Genomic DNA, 14,602 nt, shown 5'->3' with positions numbered 1-14,602 from the left:
ACCACCTGGAACTTGTTATTATATCTTTTGCAGCAGCCTAAGTAATTCTAACATGCAAAAGTTCTGTTTGTACTTGCCAGCTTCCACTGGAAGTGAAATGTATTCACCTCTTCCCTTTTATCCCAGCTTCCTCATGGACACACATTTTTCCAAAATAAAACATCTTACCACCCTTTGTATCACAAATACTTAGCTGCTATTTGAATTCCCTCTTATAGGGAAGGATAAAAGAAGAACCCTGATATCTACTCAGGGATATTTTAAAAATCAAAATGGATTAAGAAATTCCCAATTTGTATTTAAACTATTGCTGATAGGAAAATACATCATAGTGAAGAAGTCAATCAATCAGAAAACAAAACCTCTCATTTTGTGTACCTGTGGTTATGTAGGAGCTAATGGTCACACTTAGGTGTTCTTTATCTGATGTGTTCATTAAAAAATAACATTTTGAAAGAAAGTAATCATTCCTGATGCTTCTGAAGACATTCAGCTTTACTTACTGCCATTTAAAGCTATTATGTTAGTTCCCAGTTTAGAAAATGGTCTGAAAATAACTCAGAATTCCTGAAAATCACAGCTTAGAAAATGAAAGTCTGCATGAGTGGAATGTTCTAACTGGAACATTAAACCTCCCACATAAAATAAAATCCCAGTGTTATGTGGAAAGTGTGAATGGTTAAAAGCTATTTTTCCTTTTGTTGTTACTTTTCCTGAACAAGCCAGGTTTACTTAATACAGAAAACCAGAAAACAAAGCTGTAAAACATGACTGTGGAAATGGATTGAAATGTGACATGTAAATTATTGATTTAAATGTCACTTTATTTCCTTTCACTTCTCTCACAAAGATGTATTCTACCAACAAGGTAAATGTTGGGCTTCTCCTGAGAACTGAAAAACTTGTTAAAAATGAAAATTTATGAAGACAAGTTCTGTGCATAAGTACATAGACACATGCAGTTGTATCATCTGTGTGTTTATGTGGTTAATAACTACAGTCTCAAAATTGGTGATGATATTAAATAGAGAAATTGAATGGGTGCAGTTTGGGTGAGGTAGAATTGAACAAGTCAATTTGAGTCTTGATGTATAAAATGAAATGTAAATTTGTTAAAAGAATTTAGGTGATTAGATAATTGAAGTGTGAAGATATAACCCATTAGAGGTGTCATGCCAAATTAGCATTACCAGAATTTTAATGACCTCCCATTTGTATAATCCTTATTTACACTTGCATCTGATGTCTGCGGCTGACAAGAGGCCAGCTCTCCTGTGGGACCACAGGGTCATTTCAGATACACTGTGGTGCTAGAGAGGAATATTTGGCTGAAAAAGAAACACCCCTGGAAATCATTTTCATACAGGTGCTCAGATCTCACCACTGGGCACTGATGTTGCTGATAGCACTGATGAGTGACCTGCCCTTGTATGGCTGGCATTGCTCAGCCCTGGAAAATGGAGCCATTATTCATTTAAAGGAAAACTTTGGGGGGAAATAAAATCTTCTTTCCACAGGAGATTCTCCACATTCCAGCCTTTGCTGGTCAGCTGTTGGTTCCATTGGTGTAAAGCCTTAGGGTGGATGAGGTAAGGATGGAACTGTGCAGCCCTGACACTGCTCTTGTCCCATAGAACAGAATTTTGGGCTGATGCCAAAGAATGAGAGATTCCTTCCTGCCCTTGCTGGCCTTGGCCTGGCTTGCAGCTGAGCTCTGACCCACCTGGGAAGTGATCTCTTATGAGGGATGTGCTTTCCCACATAAAAATGGAGCAGTTCTCAGCTCTAGTCCAAAGCACCACTTCAGCTGGCAGTTCTTGTCTGTCTCATTGCAAGCATTACTTTCCCATGCAATAGTGCTGTGGGGACAGGGGAGTCCTAGTGCTGTTTTACAGGTGATAGAGGAACCCATCTGACTTGGGACTGTCAGCGTGGAAGCAGTCTGCTGCTTATCAAGGTTCATCTTTATCCAAAGTTATATTAGGAATGACTGTGCAGTCACAAACCTTTATTTCTACTCTGGTTAATAAGATTATTTCTCTTATATTTGAGCCTTAAGCTGAATGTCTTTAGGTCACTGATAGCTATTTTACAGGTTCACATTGCATCTTGGAGTCTGCTTGAGATTTCTTTCGTATGGGAATCAAAGCTACAGTTCTCAAGAGTTACTTCTGTCCATTTCTGAAATTCTTCCCTCTCTTCCTCACAATATGATGTGCTTTTTCTGGGTTAGGTGTCCCCAGACTGCCTTTCCTAATCTGATGGCATCTCAGTCATACTTCTCTGTGTGTTAAGTGGCTGCTGTTGAATCCTTGAACAGGCACACCTGTGCTGGCTAGATGGAAATTAAAAACTACACCTAAGCATTTTCCTTCCTTACTGCAGTGAGTTCTCAGTTTGTCTGGGTCCAGCTTTTCAGTCAGGTTTGATTTGTCTGGTCTTCATACTTCAGGAACTTCTGAGGGAATTGTCCCTGCATGTGAGGATGTGGAGAGCAGTTTTATGTGGAGAAACAGCCCAGTGGAGACCTCAGCAGAAACAAACGTGCAAACTCCGGAGTGTGTAAAGCACCATTGTCAGGGGCTGAATTTGAGACTCAGAATTACACTGTCTAAGCTAAATAAGGCTTTTACCTGACTTCTCTAAAGGGAAAAAGCATATCAGGCTTTACAGAGGGGGTGTTAGGCAGAATTACTTATTTACCTCTTTGAAATTCAGGTTCCTTTTCCTAAATTTGGAAAATGCAGGTAACACAGTTGTGTTTCTCAGCCTGACAAGTCTAGTATCTAGAATAAGTTTTCTATTAATAATACTATAAATCCTTTAAAAAAGAATTCAGTAGAAAAGATGTAGTTGTTACATGATGTAAATAGCTTTTGTTGATTTATCATAAATGCATTGAATACTGATATTCAGCATTGAAGTTAAAACCCCAGACCAGAATTTCTGTAATCAAATGCATGTGTGGTCTCCATTTCTCTTGGGATATAAAACTCTAGAAGTATTTAATTATACATTTACAAACGAGATTGCCTCTTTATATGAATGTGTTTTGATATACCTGTATATGCACAAGTCGTGTATGGAATCACAGAATCATCTTTAAGATTGGAAAAACCTCTAAAATCACCAAGTACAGCCTTTGAGTACTGCCATGCCCACTAAACCACAAATCTACTCGTGTTTTGAATGCTTCAAGGATGGTGACTCCAGTGCTTCCCCAGGGAGCTCTTCCATTGTTTAACTGCTCTTTTCAGTGAAGAAATTTTTCCTAACATCCAACCTGAAGCTCCTTTAGCACAGCTTGAACCTGCAGAGACCTTGCCACACTTAGGGCAATAAATGAGTAAAACTGTTTGTAATGCAGTATTTGGAATAAAGATTAACTTGTCACATCTATGAAAAAAGCTGATTATCCCTTCCAACAAAATACTTCACCATCCAAGGAGACGTATTGACTGTAGATACTTCTGGTGCACCCTGATCAGCTGGTCATGGAAACTCTCCTCATTCTCAGGAGAGGTTCTTCTATGTAAATAAAAAATTCCCAAAAAATCTAACAGGTTATGAGATATACTTGATTTCTACTAAAGTTCTTGGAAATTAATACTCACTGCACAAGATGCTAGTACACTTTCAAGTAGTTTGCCACAGCAGTATCCCTCAGAGGGTCTGTGCAATGGCCAGGGGATGGAAAATCATGAGGAAGAAGCTTAAAAGGTGAGGGTGTAAGGTATAGAAAGGGCTCGATATAAATGCTGTATATTTGTGTTTTTCTGGTTCTTAGCTATGATTGTAAAGCAGTAGTAAGTAGGGTTAATTAATGAGAGGTAACATTATATCAACATATTCTGTAATTCCAGTAAGCCAAAGTAAGTGTTTATGTAATGTTACTGAACTCTTCCCCTTAACTACCCTAGTTATCTTTTTTCTTTAATTTGAATTTTGAAAGAAGGATTCCAAGATTTCACATAAATGAGCATAACTACATTCAAAATACTGGGAAGCTTTGCAAAGTCCAAAGCTTCTTGTGCTTCCTGAGTAAAATACCAGCAGGCATTTTCATTGTGAGCACAGTGGAGTGAGAGGGGAAATACTGGACCTGAACTGCTGGGTTTTCCTGACAGTCTGGGACAGTGTCTATTATAAATCACATCCACTTGGCTTCACTAAGATTCAACAAATGGGGAGCAGAAATTATTAATTTTTTTTTCAGGAAAGGTGAAGTCCATAATACTTGTTTATATTCTATCTCTGTTTTTTCAATTAAACTTCAGTGAATCTGAAGTAGCTTGATTTGGTCTAAATCCACACAGCTGAGGAAACCTGGGCTTGCTTTTTCTCTGAATTTTCACTGAGGGGCTTTTATCTCCCCCTAATCCCACCATTTCTGTCAGGACATAATCTCTTTCTCAAATTTACATTTTAATTACAAGGCCAGCTGAACTAGCTAAAATCAATAATGTCAGCATTCAGCAGCCTAACTTCAGCTGAAACCCCAGCCTCTCTCTTTCCTGCTATAGATTTATCTTGTGGACATGGGCTACTTTATTGCTTCAGGCAATAGGTGCCATTTGGTCAATTTAAACAAAATGGGCGATTTAAACACTTTTATGATTCTTTCTCAAAGCTGCTATTGGCACAATTTGAACTCAGTACTGTACTTGTTAAACAAACCACACAGAACAGCAGAATTCTGGAGAGGAATTTTACTTTAAAAACTGTACTTAATCCATCTATGTTTTAAAACCAAAACAAAGCAACCCCACCCTGACATTGGACACCATTCAGCTGGGCCTGTCTGCCTGGTCACTCTTGCCTTTATCTTGTTAGCAAAACCTACTTTCATACAGAAATACTTTTTAAAAACTCCACAGTGGAGGTGATGTTACTGATGTCGTAGTGTTATCTATTTTTAGCTATTTTTCTGTTAATAGTTTAAAATAAGAAATCAATGAGAAAATATTTTGCTCTTGTAACTCTTAAGAATTCCTATATTGATCTTCCAGATGTGATTTTTATCTGTCTAAATGTCACATTGTCCATTTATCTCTTGCCTTTCCTGTCTGATGCTGACTGCTTGTCTCTGCTCTTCCCCTCCTCCTCAACCAAACCAGTGCTGTGAGCAAGCAATCAGGCTTCCTGTAAACACCATAGGAACAGAAATGGAAAAAATAGGGTTTCTGAGAACTTTTAATACATAGCAAGTATTTTCTCTGAAGATGAGAGGTGTGGTGAGTGAAACAAAGCTGCTATCTCCTGACTTTTTTTTTATTATTCGTAAATAGTACAAGTGCTCTCAAACCACTTACTTTAAATAATGCTTTTCAGAAAGTTTCCGTTTACAAAAAAAGGAAAAAAGAAGGCAGTTTAAGTGCTAAATACAGTCAGAGCAATTCTGCATTACAGATAGTTTATGACATATTCTTAACCAGGTTAACTGAGAAGGGCCAAAGGCCCTGTTTGTGACTGTTTCTGTCATTAAAGGAAGTTTACTTCTCCAAATACTGATGATTCTAAAGTGTGGTTATAGCAATGGTTTTGGTTAATTCTGTTTCACTTTGATAAAAGCATCTGAGAATGGCATTTTCCCTTTCTAGCCTGTGACCTGAACTGAGATGGAGCCCTGCCCTGCCCCCTTTCCAGAGACATAAATTCAAAATTCCTGCATTATTATTTCACTGAAGTGCTGTTTAAAAGCACATTTTTGTGGAGGCACCATTCTCCCTCTTGAACAAGTCCACAGCTTAATAAGTGTAATGAAATAATTTCTTCTGCTAATTAACCTAGATATCTGCTTAAATCCATTCCTGTTATATTTAATTATAATTTTCTTTATTCCTGGTCCTTCTGCAGATAGTTTTCTAGTTAGAGATTGGAACTTTAAATGTTTGCCGTCTGTGCACTCACACCCCAAGGCTGAAAGGGAATGAGTGGTGCAAACCAGTCAAGGTCAGGATGAATTACTGGGAGACCTTATAAGGTGGTGAGATGGGTCACAGCAAATTGTTCTAATTTTGTTCATGGAAAATGCATTATTCTCTCAAATAAAAATATTTTGTGTACCGAGCTTCCCTGCCACTGTGGGTCTTGCAATTTCCTACTCAGATGGCTGGCCACAGATAAAACATTAGCTTTTCCTTTTCTACTTAATATATTTACTGATGCATTTAATGTATGATATGTTAAATGGCTAGCATTTAATGACCAGCAAAGCAAGAATACTTCTGAATGCAGCTTCAGGGCTGGTTAGAATTGGGCAAAAGATTAAAAGTTACAATTAAGTAATGGCCAAAACATTTTAGATAAATGTTAGTTACTTTTCATAAGAAGGGTCAGATAATTTGCTGAAAGTGTTAGGTTTGTGAAACTATGACTTCTTGTATAAAATTTAGGGATTTTCTTGAGGGATGAGACCTTGCATTTCAATAAATTATTTCATAAAAAGGCTTTCTGAGGGGACAGATCATGTTGGTGTGAGGAATCATATTTTTCCAATTGCAGCTGTCATTGGCTGAAAAGTTCTTGTAGCTACTACTGTCTAATAGAGTTGCTCCTCCAGCTCAGCAAGAAGAGGCAGGTGCTGTCTAACAGCTCAGCCTATCTAATTGCATCCTTGCAGTCCATGCTGGGTCTCTAATCTGGCTGTATAAAGTAATTAAAGTTACCCCGCCACTGAGCTGTGGGTGCTGAGCATCAGTGCCCGGTACTGCCTTGCAGAGGGCTTGTTCCTCAGGTGTAGCTCAGGCATTTCCTGTCTCTGGGACAGACTCTGGCTGTACTTCCCTCTTCTGCCAGCACTTAGATATTTTCTTCTGGCAAATTGTGTGGTTCAGTATCTGTGGAAGACAAATGTGCTCTAAAAAGTTCTGTTTCACTCTGAGTGGGATTGATGTCTAACACAAACTGAGAGCAGGAAGATGTAGTCAGCACCCTGAGCTGGTTGGGTGTAGCAGATAGGGCCTGGCGTTCGGAAGATCTCGTGATGTTACGGGAAGACAGGGCCCCTGCCCCCTTAGATAAGAAAATTAACATAGGAATGCAGCCCCCTGAACCGGATTCCGGTAATTTTCCACTTGCCCAGGTAACTTTCCATCCCTACTAACCATAGATGGTAAAGACAGACCCCCACCTGACGTAGAAGCCCCCTAGACTATAAAACCCACGAGAAGAGAGAATAAAGGCCTTTGATCCTCCACCATATTGGTGTCCGCGTGTTTCTTAGGCCCGAGCGGCCCCGGGGAAGGGGATCGCCGTGCTGTTTCCTGAAACCAGGCCGCCTGCCTTGGATCAGAAGGCAACAGTTGGGTGGACTGTGAGGGTGGGAGAAGTGAATCACTCCTAAACATCAGGGTTTTTTGCAGGGCTTGAACCCCAGTCCCCTCCAAGAGCCCCAGTGGTGAAGGCAGCAGCAGGAGCAGCTCCACTGAGCTCCCACACTCGGCTCAAAGGGAACGAGGACGAGCTCGATCCAACCTGCGCGGCTGCCACCCTGAAACTCCTCAGAGACAAACTGCCAAAGCTGCCATCTCCTCGTGCCAGGTCATCTTTGCTTCCATTCCTGTGCAAACCTCTTGCTCTTGTGTTCATTAGTCACGACAGCACGCAGAAAAGCGTTCGTGAACCAGGCAGGCTGACAGGGCTGACCTGATCTTGTTTTGAAGTTATGTTCATTGCTTAGTGTTTGGGATTTTGTTGGTGATTGTACCAGGATCTTAAGGAATCTTATTTGGTGTAAATGGCCTTTATGAAAATACACTGTCCCCTTCTTTGCTGCCAACACCCCCCACCCCATTTATTTGGGTAAATTTTGTTTGCAGCTGTACAGAGTGTGTCCTAATGTTCAGTTAGCAAATAGTTTCAACATCTCTTTGTTCCCAGTGACTTGTGCTGTCAGTGCTGCTTGGAAATGTTACATTGCTTCCAAAGACATATTTTATCAATCCTGTTCAAAGTTTGGTGAAACTCCAGCCTTGCCTAGCATTTGGCTGTGATTTGAGTATGAGGCTGGAGTCATGCTCCCAAAATCTAGCAAACTGGAATTGATCTGAGATTTCCAGTTCCACATCTGTGGTTCCTGTAGAGTGCAATATGCATGATCCACTGTGCCCCCATCAGATCTCTGGGTTTCTGCCCCACAGTGTGATGATATGTGTTAACCAGCCCTAGCTGAACATGCATTGAGCTGCAGAATGTGTGGTGTTGTGTCATAATGTCTTCCTTTAAAAAAAAAAAGGGACAACATTGAAAAGTAGTTGTAATTGTACATGTAAGGTAGTACTAGTGTTGGTCTAAAAAAATCTAATGAAAACAGAAACAGAGAAAAAGTTGTTGTGGTCATTGGTGTTCTGTATTGACTTCTCATCAATTTTCTCCAGTGAATCTGCAACTTCTGAGACAGCAAACTTGGAAGATCCTGACAGTAAAAGAAGAAAACTAGAAGAAAGAGCTAAAGCTCCCCTCATGCCTTTTGGACTAGATCTTCACTACTGGGGAGAGGATCAGCCAGGTGCTGGGAAGATTCTCAAGTAATGCTCTTTTTCTTTTAAGACAAATTAAACAAATAGATAGTTTTACTTGTGTTCAGAGGTCATGCAGTGGGGTGACTGCTATTTCTTTTGATAATTACTTTTCTTCTTTACCTTGTGTTGTAGGACCTATAAACAAAGTCAGAAATTCTACCTTTAAATGTTATTTGTTTTGAGAAGATGTGATACTAATTAAATATCCTTTGATGCTTCAAAGCACTTTTTTTTTCTGCTCTTTTTATGTTTGCAGCATGGCATCAGTTACTCCAATTTAAGCTGGTTCCTCATTATGCAAAGGGCTCTGCCAAGTGTGTGATAGACATTCCCTGAGCTGGAGACTTTAGGATCTAAATAAGTAGCAGGCAAGGTAGGAGAAAGGCTGGGGAAGTGTTTTTGTTGGTAACTGAGGAAACTGCTCGGCTTACTCAGTCTCACAAGAGAAAGGTGGCACTTACAGGATTTGGATCTGGATCTTTCACTTTCCATTGCTGTCTGGCAGGTTTTGGGTTTCATGAAGCACTGCTGATTCAGGGAAAGCTTTAGCACTGCTGAGGAGAAGAGGTGGTAGGTACACATCAGAATTTATTTCTAGCAGTCAGTTTTTAAAACCCTTTTTACTATTTTTAAATGAAAGTTGGGTTGCAAAGTCCTCCCTCTATGTATAAATTTCATTTAAGTCCACCAGAACTTTGGTATCAGTGTGTACCATACCTGGCTTGAAAAGGGCAAAAATAACTGACTGGCTGGGTTGCAAATTAAGCTGTTATATTCTTAGCACTATTACTTTAACTTAGTTTGTTTTCATACCAAAACAAACAAAAAACCTCAGCCTGTAATCACAGTGCTAAAACAATGTTGGCAGAAAGGAACAAGAGGAAATCTTTGCCCCTGCACCTGATTTTAAAAAATGCTGAATATCTGTTAAATTACTGAAAACTGGTACAATTTGATGCATAAAAGGTCTTTACCACAGTCACTGCAGGCTTTGGATTCTATCTCCTGTGGTATAGGTTCTTCAAAGGCTATGAAGAGATTTTCAGCAGGGCTTTAAGAAGCATTTGTCTGTGATAATGCCAAAAAGGTAGTAAGGCCTTATTTTACATTGCAAATGAGTTATTCAAGTCATAAGTGAAATCAGAAGCATATTTCACTGCCTGTCTGCCTCGTGCTGCACTGTTTTATTTTTATGCTTCCCAATAAAATAGAGGGCACACTTCTGAACCATACAGTCTATAACTACAGATGTGCCAGTCTAACTAAAGATAATTTAAGTAACTGCACACACAATACCATTGACCCCAGGCATAAAATAGACTTACTGAAAAATTAAAGTAGTTATCAGTCAACTCCTTCAGCATTTCTCTATGCACTCATACTGGCTCTGTAAGATTCTTAGGGGAAGAAAGCAAACTGAAAAATAGACAACATGTGGGATGTGTATGGAATTAGAATTTTTAAAATCTGAAGGGGAAGAGTGTTTCCATTTTATTTAGCAGTGCATTTACTTAATCACAGCATTTACAATAAATTAAGATTTTAACAGTGAGAATGTAGCCACCAGGAAGATTTTCTAAAGAAGTTATGTTGGGTTTTTTCAGGGGGGGCAGAAGGTAGCGTTGGAATTGTGTAGAATCTGCTATGTCAGCTTAACAGACTTGTTTTGGATAGCATGGACCTTCCAGGCTCCTCCCTGAATTAAATCTGCACACTCTGAGGAGCAGAGGGAAATAGCTGGTGCAGCACTGACTGTGACTAGCGTGTTTGAATTAGCCCATTTTTGCACTTGCTTCAGGATCTCTGTAAGCATCTGGGGTTAGAATTTATATTTATACAATGTTTTTATAAGCTTCCTCTCAGATTAGAAATTAAGATGATATAAATTCATTTAAAGAGTGCAGCAGTTCTCCAGGAGGTTTCCCTTAGATTTCAGTTAACCATTACTTGTCTTTTATTCCTCCTCCTCATTGCCATTAAAGCCTCTGTTATTTGTCTGGATTAGAAACACTCTAAATGTGAGGTGTTGATCTTTTTCATCTTTTAGTTGATTATCTGTTCCTTTTCTGATCCATCTTACAAGCAGGTTTTACTTGTCACATGCATCATTTTTTCAAACAAGCATCTGCCTGTTTATAATGTTGCTTAACCTACAACAAGAAATCAGAAAACTTTGGGAGCTGCCACTGCTTTGTTCTCTCACCTGCTTCTAAGTCCTGTTGGGAGAAAATATGCTTGTAATAAACAGTAATATGTGTTAATATATTTGTAGGAATCAGGCTATTTTAAATTCAGTTCCCAAGTACTGGTCAATGATACATAGGGCAAAACATAATTTTAATATTCTTGACATTTGTTGAGTGCATATTTAGGGGAAGGCAGAAGAGAAATGATTAAATAGAATTATTTCCTAACTGGAAGGGTTGACATGCACAACTGTTACATGGTTCTTCATTCTCATGTGACTGTAATTTGATGATTCAGAGGGTGAGGGGAGTTCAGACCACCAAAGGGCACTAGAGTTTTACTCAGAGATTCTGTAAGATGGTCATGCATGTGCAAATCCTGTATGGTGCCTTTTTTAGGAACGCTTTCCCCTCCCTGTGGCTGCAGGTTAGTGACACAGAGCTGCCAGTCAGTTTTGCTTTCAGCATTGCATTAACATAAGCAAATAAGAAATTGATGTCATTATTTTATTTACTCTCTATTGTATAAGAGAGTAACATAATTTGCCACATAATTTCTGGAGTTAAAATACTGTACTGTTCAAATATTGGGCTGAAATAGTATTTATTTTTTAGAAATACTCTCAGGGCTTTTGGGGTGTTTTGCTACCTTTTGCAGAAGTGTGTAATTTAAAGTATTTTGTTTAACCAAAAACTCTGGAAATACATTACTATGTTTATTGTTGAACTAGCTTCCACTGGAACTCCTTTGCCTTTATCCCCTGATTTACCAGAAGAAATTATTTGTACTTTATGGCAGGTTAGCATTTCTCTGGCACTAGTGAGGTGTATTTGATGGAGGAATTACAGATAGAATCAATCTGTTTAACAAGAATTTGGCTGAACATTTTTGTGATGATGGCAAATGACAGAGATGTTTCAGATTTTCCTTAATCCCTTTTTTACCTAGTTCTAACCTCTTCACATGGTTTAAATGCCCAACTATTGCATTGAAACCAGCACATAGATATGTCATAGGTTGCTGTGGTCAGATATTTTCCTCTACTTATTTTTCCTTTGTCATCTGCTGAAAACTTGTTCAGATAAAATTAATCAAACCTTTTCAGGCCCTCTAAAGTAATTCTTTCAAGTATTGGTTTATGTGCTTTGCCAAGCTGTGACTGGTGTGATGAGTGAAGCCAGTGTTCGTGTGTGGCTCTGCCGTGCACAGAAAGCAAAGCAGGAATGGCACCCAAGGATTTTAGTGAGGGAGAGGAATTGGATATGGACAGAGAAAATCCTCTCAACCAACTCTGGAAATGATTGGGTCGAAGCACTATGTGGAAGAAAGGGACTGTAGGGTTCCTTTAGGAATTTTATGTCCTTATCAAGACATCTGTTATCTAGGTATCTTCATCTTGCTTGTCATGAGCAGCAGACATGCAGGCTGCAATTTTTTTTCCCTTAGTTGAGCTGTATTTTTTTCCTCTTTAACTTCATATTTCCTTAAATTTGGGGTGGGATTATTGTTTTTAAGTTCAGATATCATGAAATCAGATACCTAAGCTTAAGCTGTTACCCTAATTTCATTTCATTTCATTTCATGATTAAGAGAAAGAAACATTTACCATCAGAGGAACAATCATTGTCTCCTAAGATTAATATTTAAAATGAGTCAGGTAATTGCTCTCTGGGGTTGCCTGTTTTTCATTACAGACTGTTGGCTGAAATAATGTGAATATTAATATGAAATTATATTAATGGTGTTGAGAAAATCTTCGTTTGCCTGTCTGTCTGTAAATGTTGGTAAGGTCTCTAATTTTAAAATAGCTTTTCAATGGGTTAGCTTAATTTCCTAGAGGAACACCTGCTAATTTCTCAGATTTATGGACACTGTGTAGGAGAATCTGGAAGAAAGAATCTGTGTGGAGGCTCAGCTGATTGTTTTCTCTTTCCCATGGACTCAGTTTAGTGCAAAATCCTCTGATTCCAGCTTCTGCTTCTCTGCTGCTGCAGGAGTCCAGCTATCAGGAATGAGATCAGCCACATTAAGATCAAACTGTTTCCTCCTTGATCTGTGCTTAATCATAGAAGTATTTTGTTATGAACAATGTTAAGCACAGAATTACAAAGTTATTCACTGAATCTAGAAATTGGATAACTGACTCTGAATGTCAGATGATGAACTAAAGCTAAGACTTGTAATAGCTTAGCAGGTTAAACAGGAAATCAATACTAGACAGGCTTTGGTGTATTTTAAAAATATCTTCATAATACAGGAGCCATAAGAAAGACTGGTAGATTCCTAGGGGTTTTTAATTCACTAGTAATTCCCTTCCTTTCACATGTGAGTTTAGCACAGGTTGAGAATGTGTTTTAATGTGTGATGATTTTGTATGTGAATAATTTTCATTTGTTGTTTTCGCAGATTTACCTCTGAGCATCGATTTTGGGCACCCAGTGAGGTAGAGGAAGAGGTGGAAAATAAAGAAATAACAGAAATGTTAAAAACCAGGTATATAACATTTGCTGGCAAGTTTGAGCCAGTGAAACATAAATGTCGAGCTCCCATGCCTGATGGAAGTCTGTGTGAAAGACAGGATCGGATCAAGGTAGGCACCGAGTTACAGCACTTGCAAGATCTGTGCTCTGTGGGGAAGGTCTCCTTAAAACAGCCATAAAAATTCATTTCACATTCTAAGTATAGCTCAAGGGAGTGGAAGAACATTTTGTTGGAGAAGTTCATTGTTAATTTGTGCTTTGTAAGGGAAACATCCTTTTGGTAAAGAAGCTGTAAACATTTAAAGAACTGTCAGGTTTTTTTGGTGTTCATTGTAGGTTATCTGGATTTTATTTATCACTGTGATGTGTGAATACCTGGCAGTAAGGCAGAGATAGTTCTTTGCTGAAATTTTTTCCTCAGAGGCATATTTGATATTAACTGTTTCTAGAAACTTATATGTTTGAGGGGCAAAGAAATTTTATTTACAAATTAACTTTTATGAAAGCTAAACTCTACACAGCCTCAAATTATGAGCACTATTGAGCAGAACTACTTTGCCTAAATACTTGGTTCTAGTATCTCTGTTCTTCCATTATTATCTGAGATTGAAGGATCTAAAACTTCAGTACTTTTAAAGGGATTGTTACAGGATAGGGATATAGCATAAGCAACAATGTACGATGCAGCATTGTCTGTTTGTTTCAAAAAGAGACATTTGACATTCTGAATATATTAAACACATGATGCTTATGGGATTCTAATGCTTTCTAAAGAGGACTGGGAGTCAAATATAGTTTTGTTGCTCAATTCCAGTTTCCACCTTTAAGCTGTTTTGAATAAAAGGTAAACATTTTCTTTTCATTCAGAAACTGTGAATTTTTTTTCTTTCCCCCCCTTTCTTTCTCAAGTGCCCTTTCCATGGAAAGATAATTCCTCGGGATGACTCTGGGATTCCTGTAAATGCAGAGGACAGAGCCAGAGAAGAAAAGATGAAGTTTGAGAAGCAAGCAGCCCAGCCAGGTCTGTGTCTGCATAGCATCTTGAAAAATAAGAATAAAAATAAAATACTAGGCAGAGATGGGAAATACCTGTTACCTGTTTTGCTCCTAAGCACATTCTCCCATTTGCATTTGCATTCCTATTGATTTTAAATTACAGCTCATTTGCAGTGGTTCTTGCTTATGTGATAAATATGGACACGTGTAGACAGAATAACGTTAACATTGCATCTGTGCTTTATTTCCAGTGGCTTTTGAAATGTTCCCAACACTGCTCAGACAGACCAGTAATAGCCTTTGTCTTAAGGAACATTTTTATGGATGGTTGGACCTGTTCCTTGGGAAGTGCTTGGCAGTAACTGGTCTATGCTTTTGCAAAGATGTCTGATCTTGCTGGTCCCTGGCAGTTGTGAT

General features: G+C 38.7%; 1 protein-coding gene across 1 annotated transcript in view; it reads left to right on the top strand.

Annotated features, from left to right (window-relative positions):
* The window catches only part of UVSSA (UV stimulated scaffold protein A), a 47,609-nt gene that overhangs the window by 23,341 nt on the left and 9,666 nt on the right, over positions 1-14,602 (top strand). Inside the window, exons 8-11 of the mRNA XM_064711957.1 lie at positions 7,365-7,542; positions 8,379-8,528; positions 13,116-13,299; positions 14,099-14,210. Of these exons, the coding sequence (XP_064568027.1) occupies positions 7,365-7,542; positions 8,379-8,528; positions 13,116-13,299; positions 14,099-14,210 (624 nt within the window). The remainder of the gene's footprint in view (positions 1-7,364; positions 7,543-8,378; positions 8,529-13,115; positions 13,300-14,098; positions 14,211-14,602) is intronic.

The sequence above is a fragment of the Zonotrichia leucophrys genome, chromosome 4, assembly GCF_028769735.1.
Source record: "Zonotrichia leucophrys gambelii isolate GWCS_2022_RI chromosome 4, RI_Zleu_2.0, whole genome shotgun sequence".
Classification (NCBI taxonomy): domain Eukaryota; kingdom Metazoa; phylum Chordata; class Aves; order Passeriformes; family Passerellidae; genus Zonotrichia; species Zonotrichia leucophrys.
This window is presented reverse-complemented; position numbering and strand designations above follow the sequence as displayed.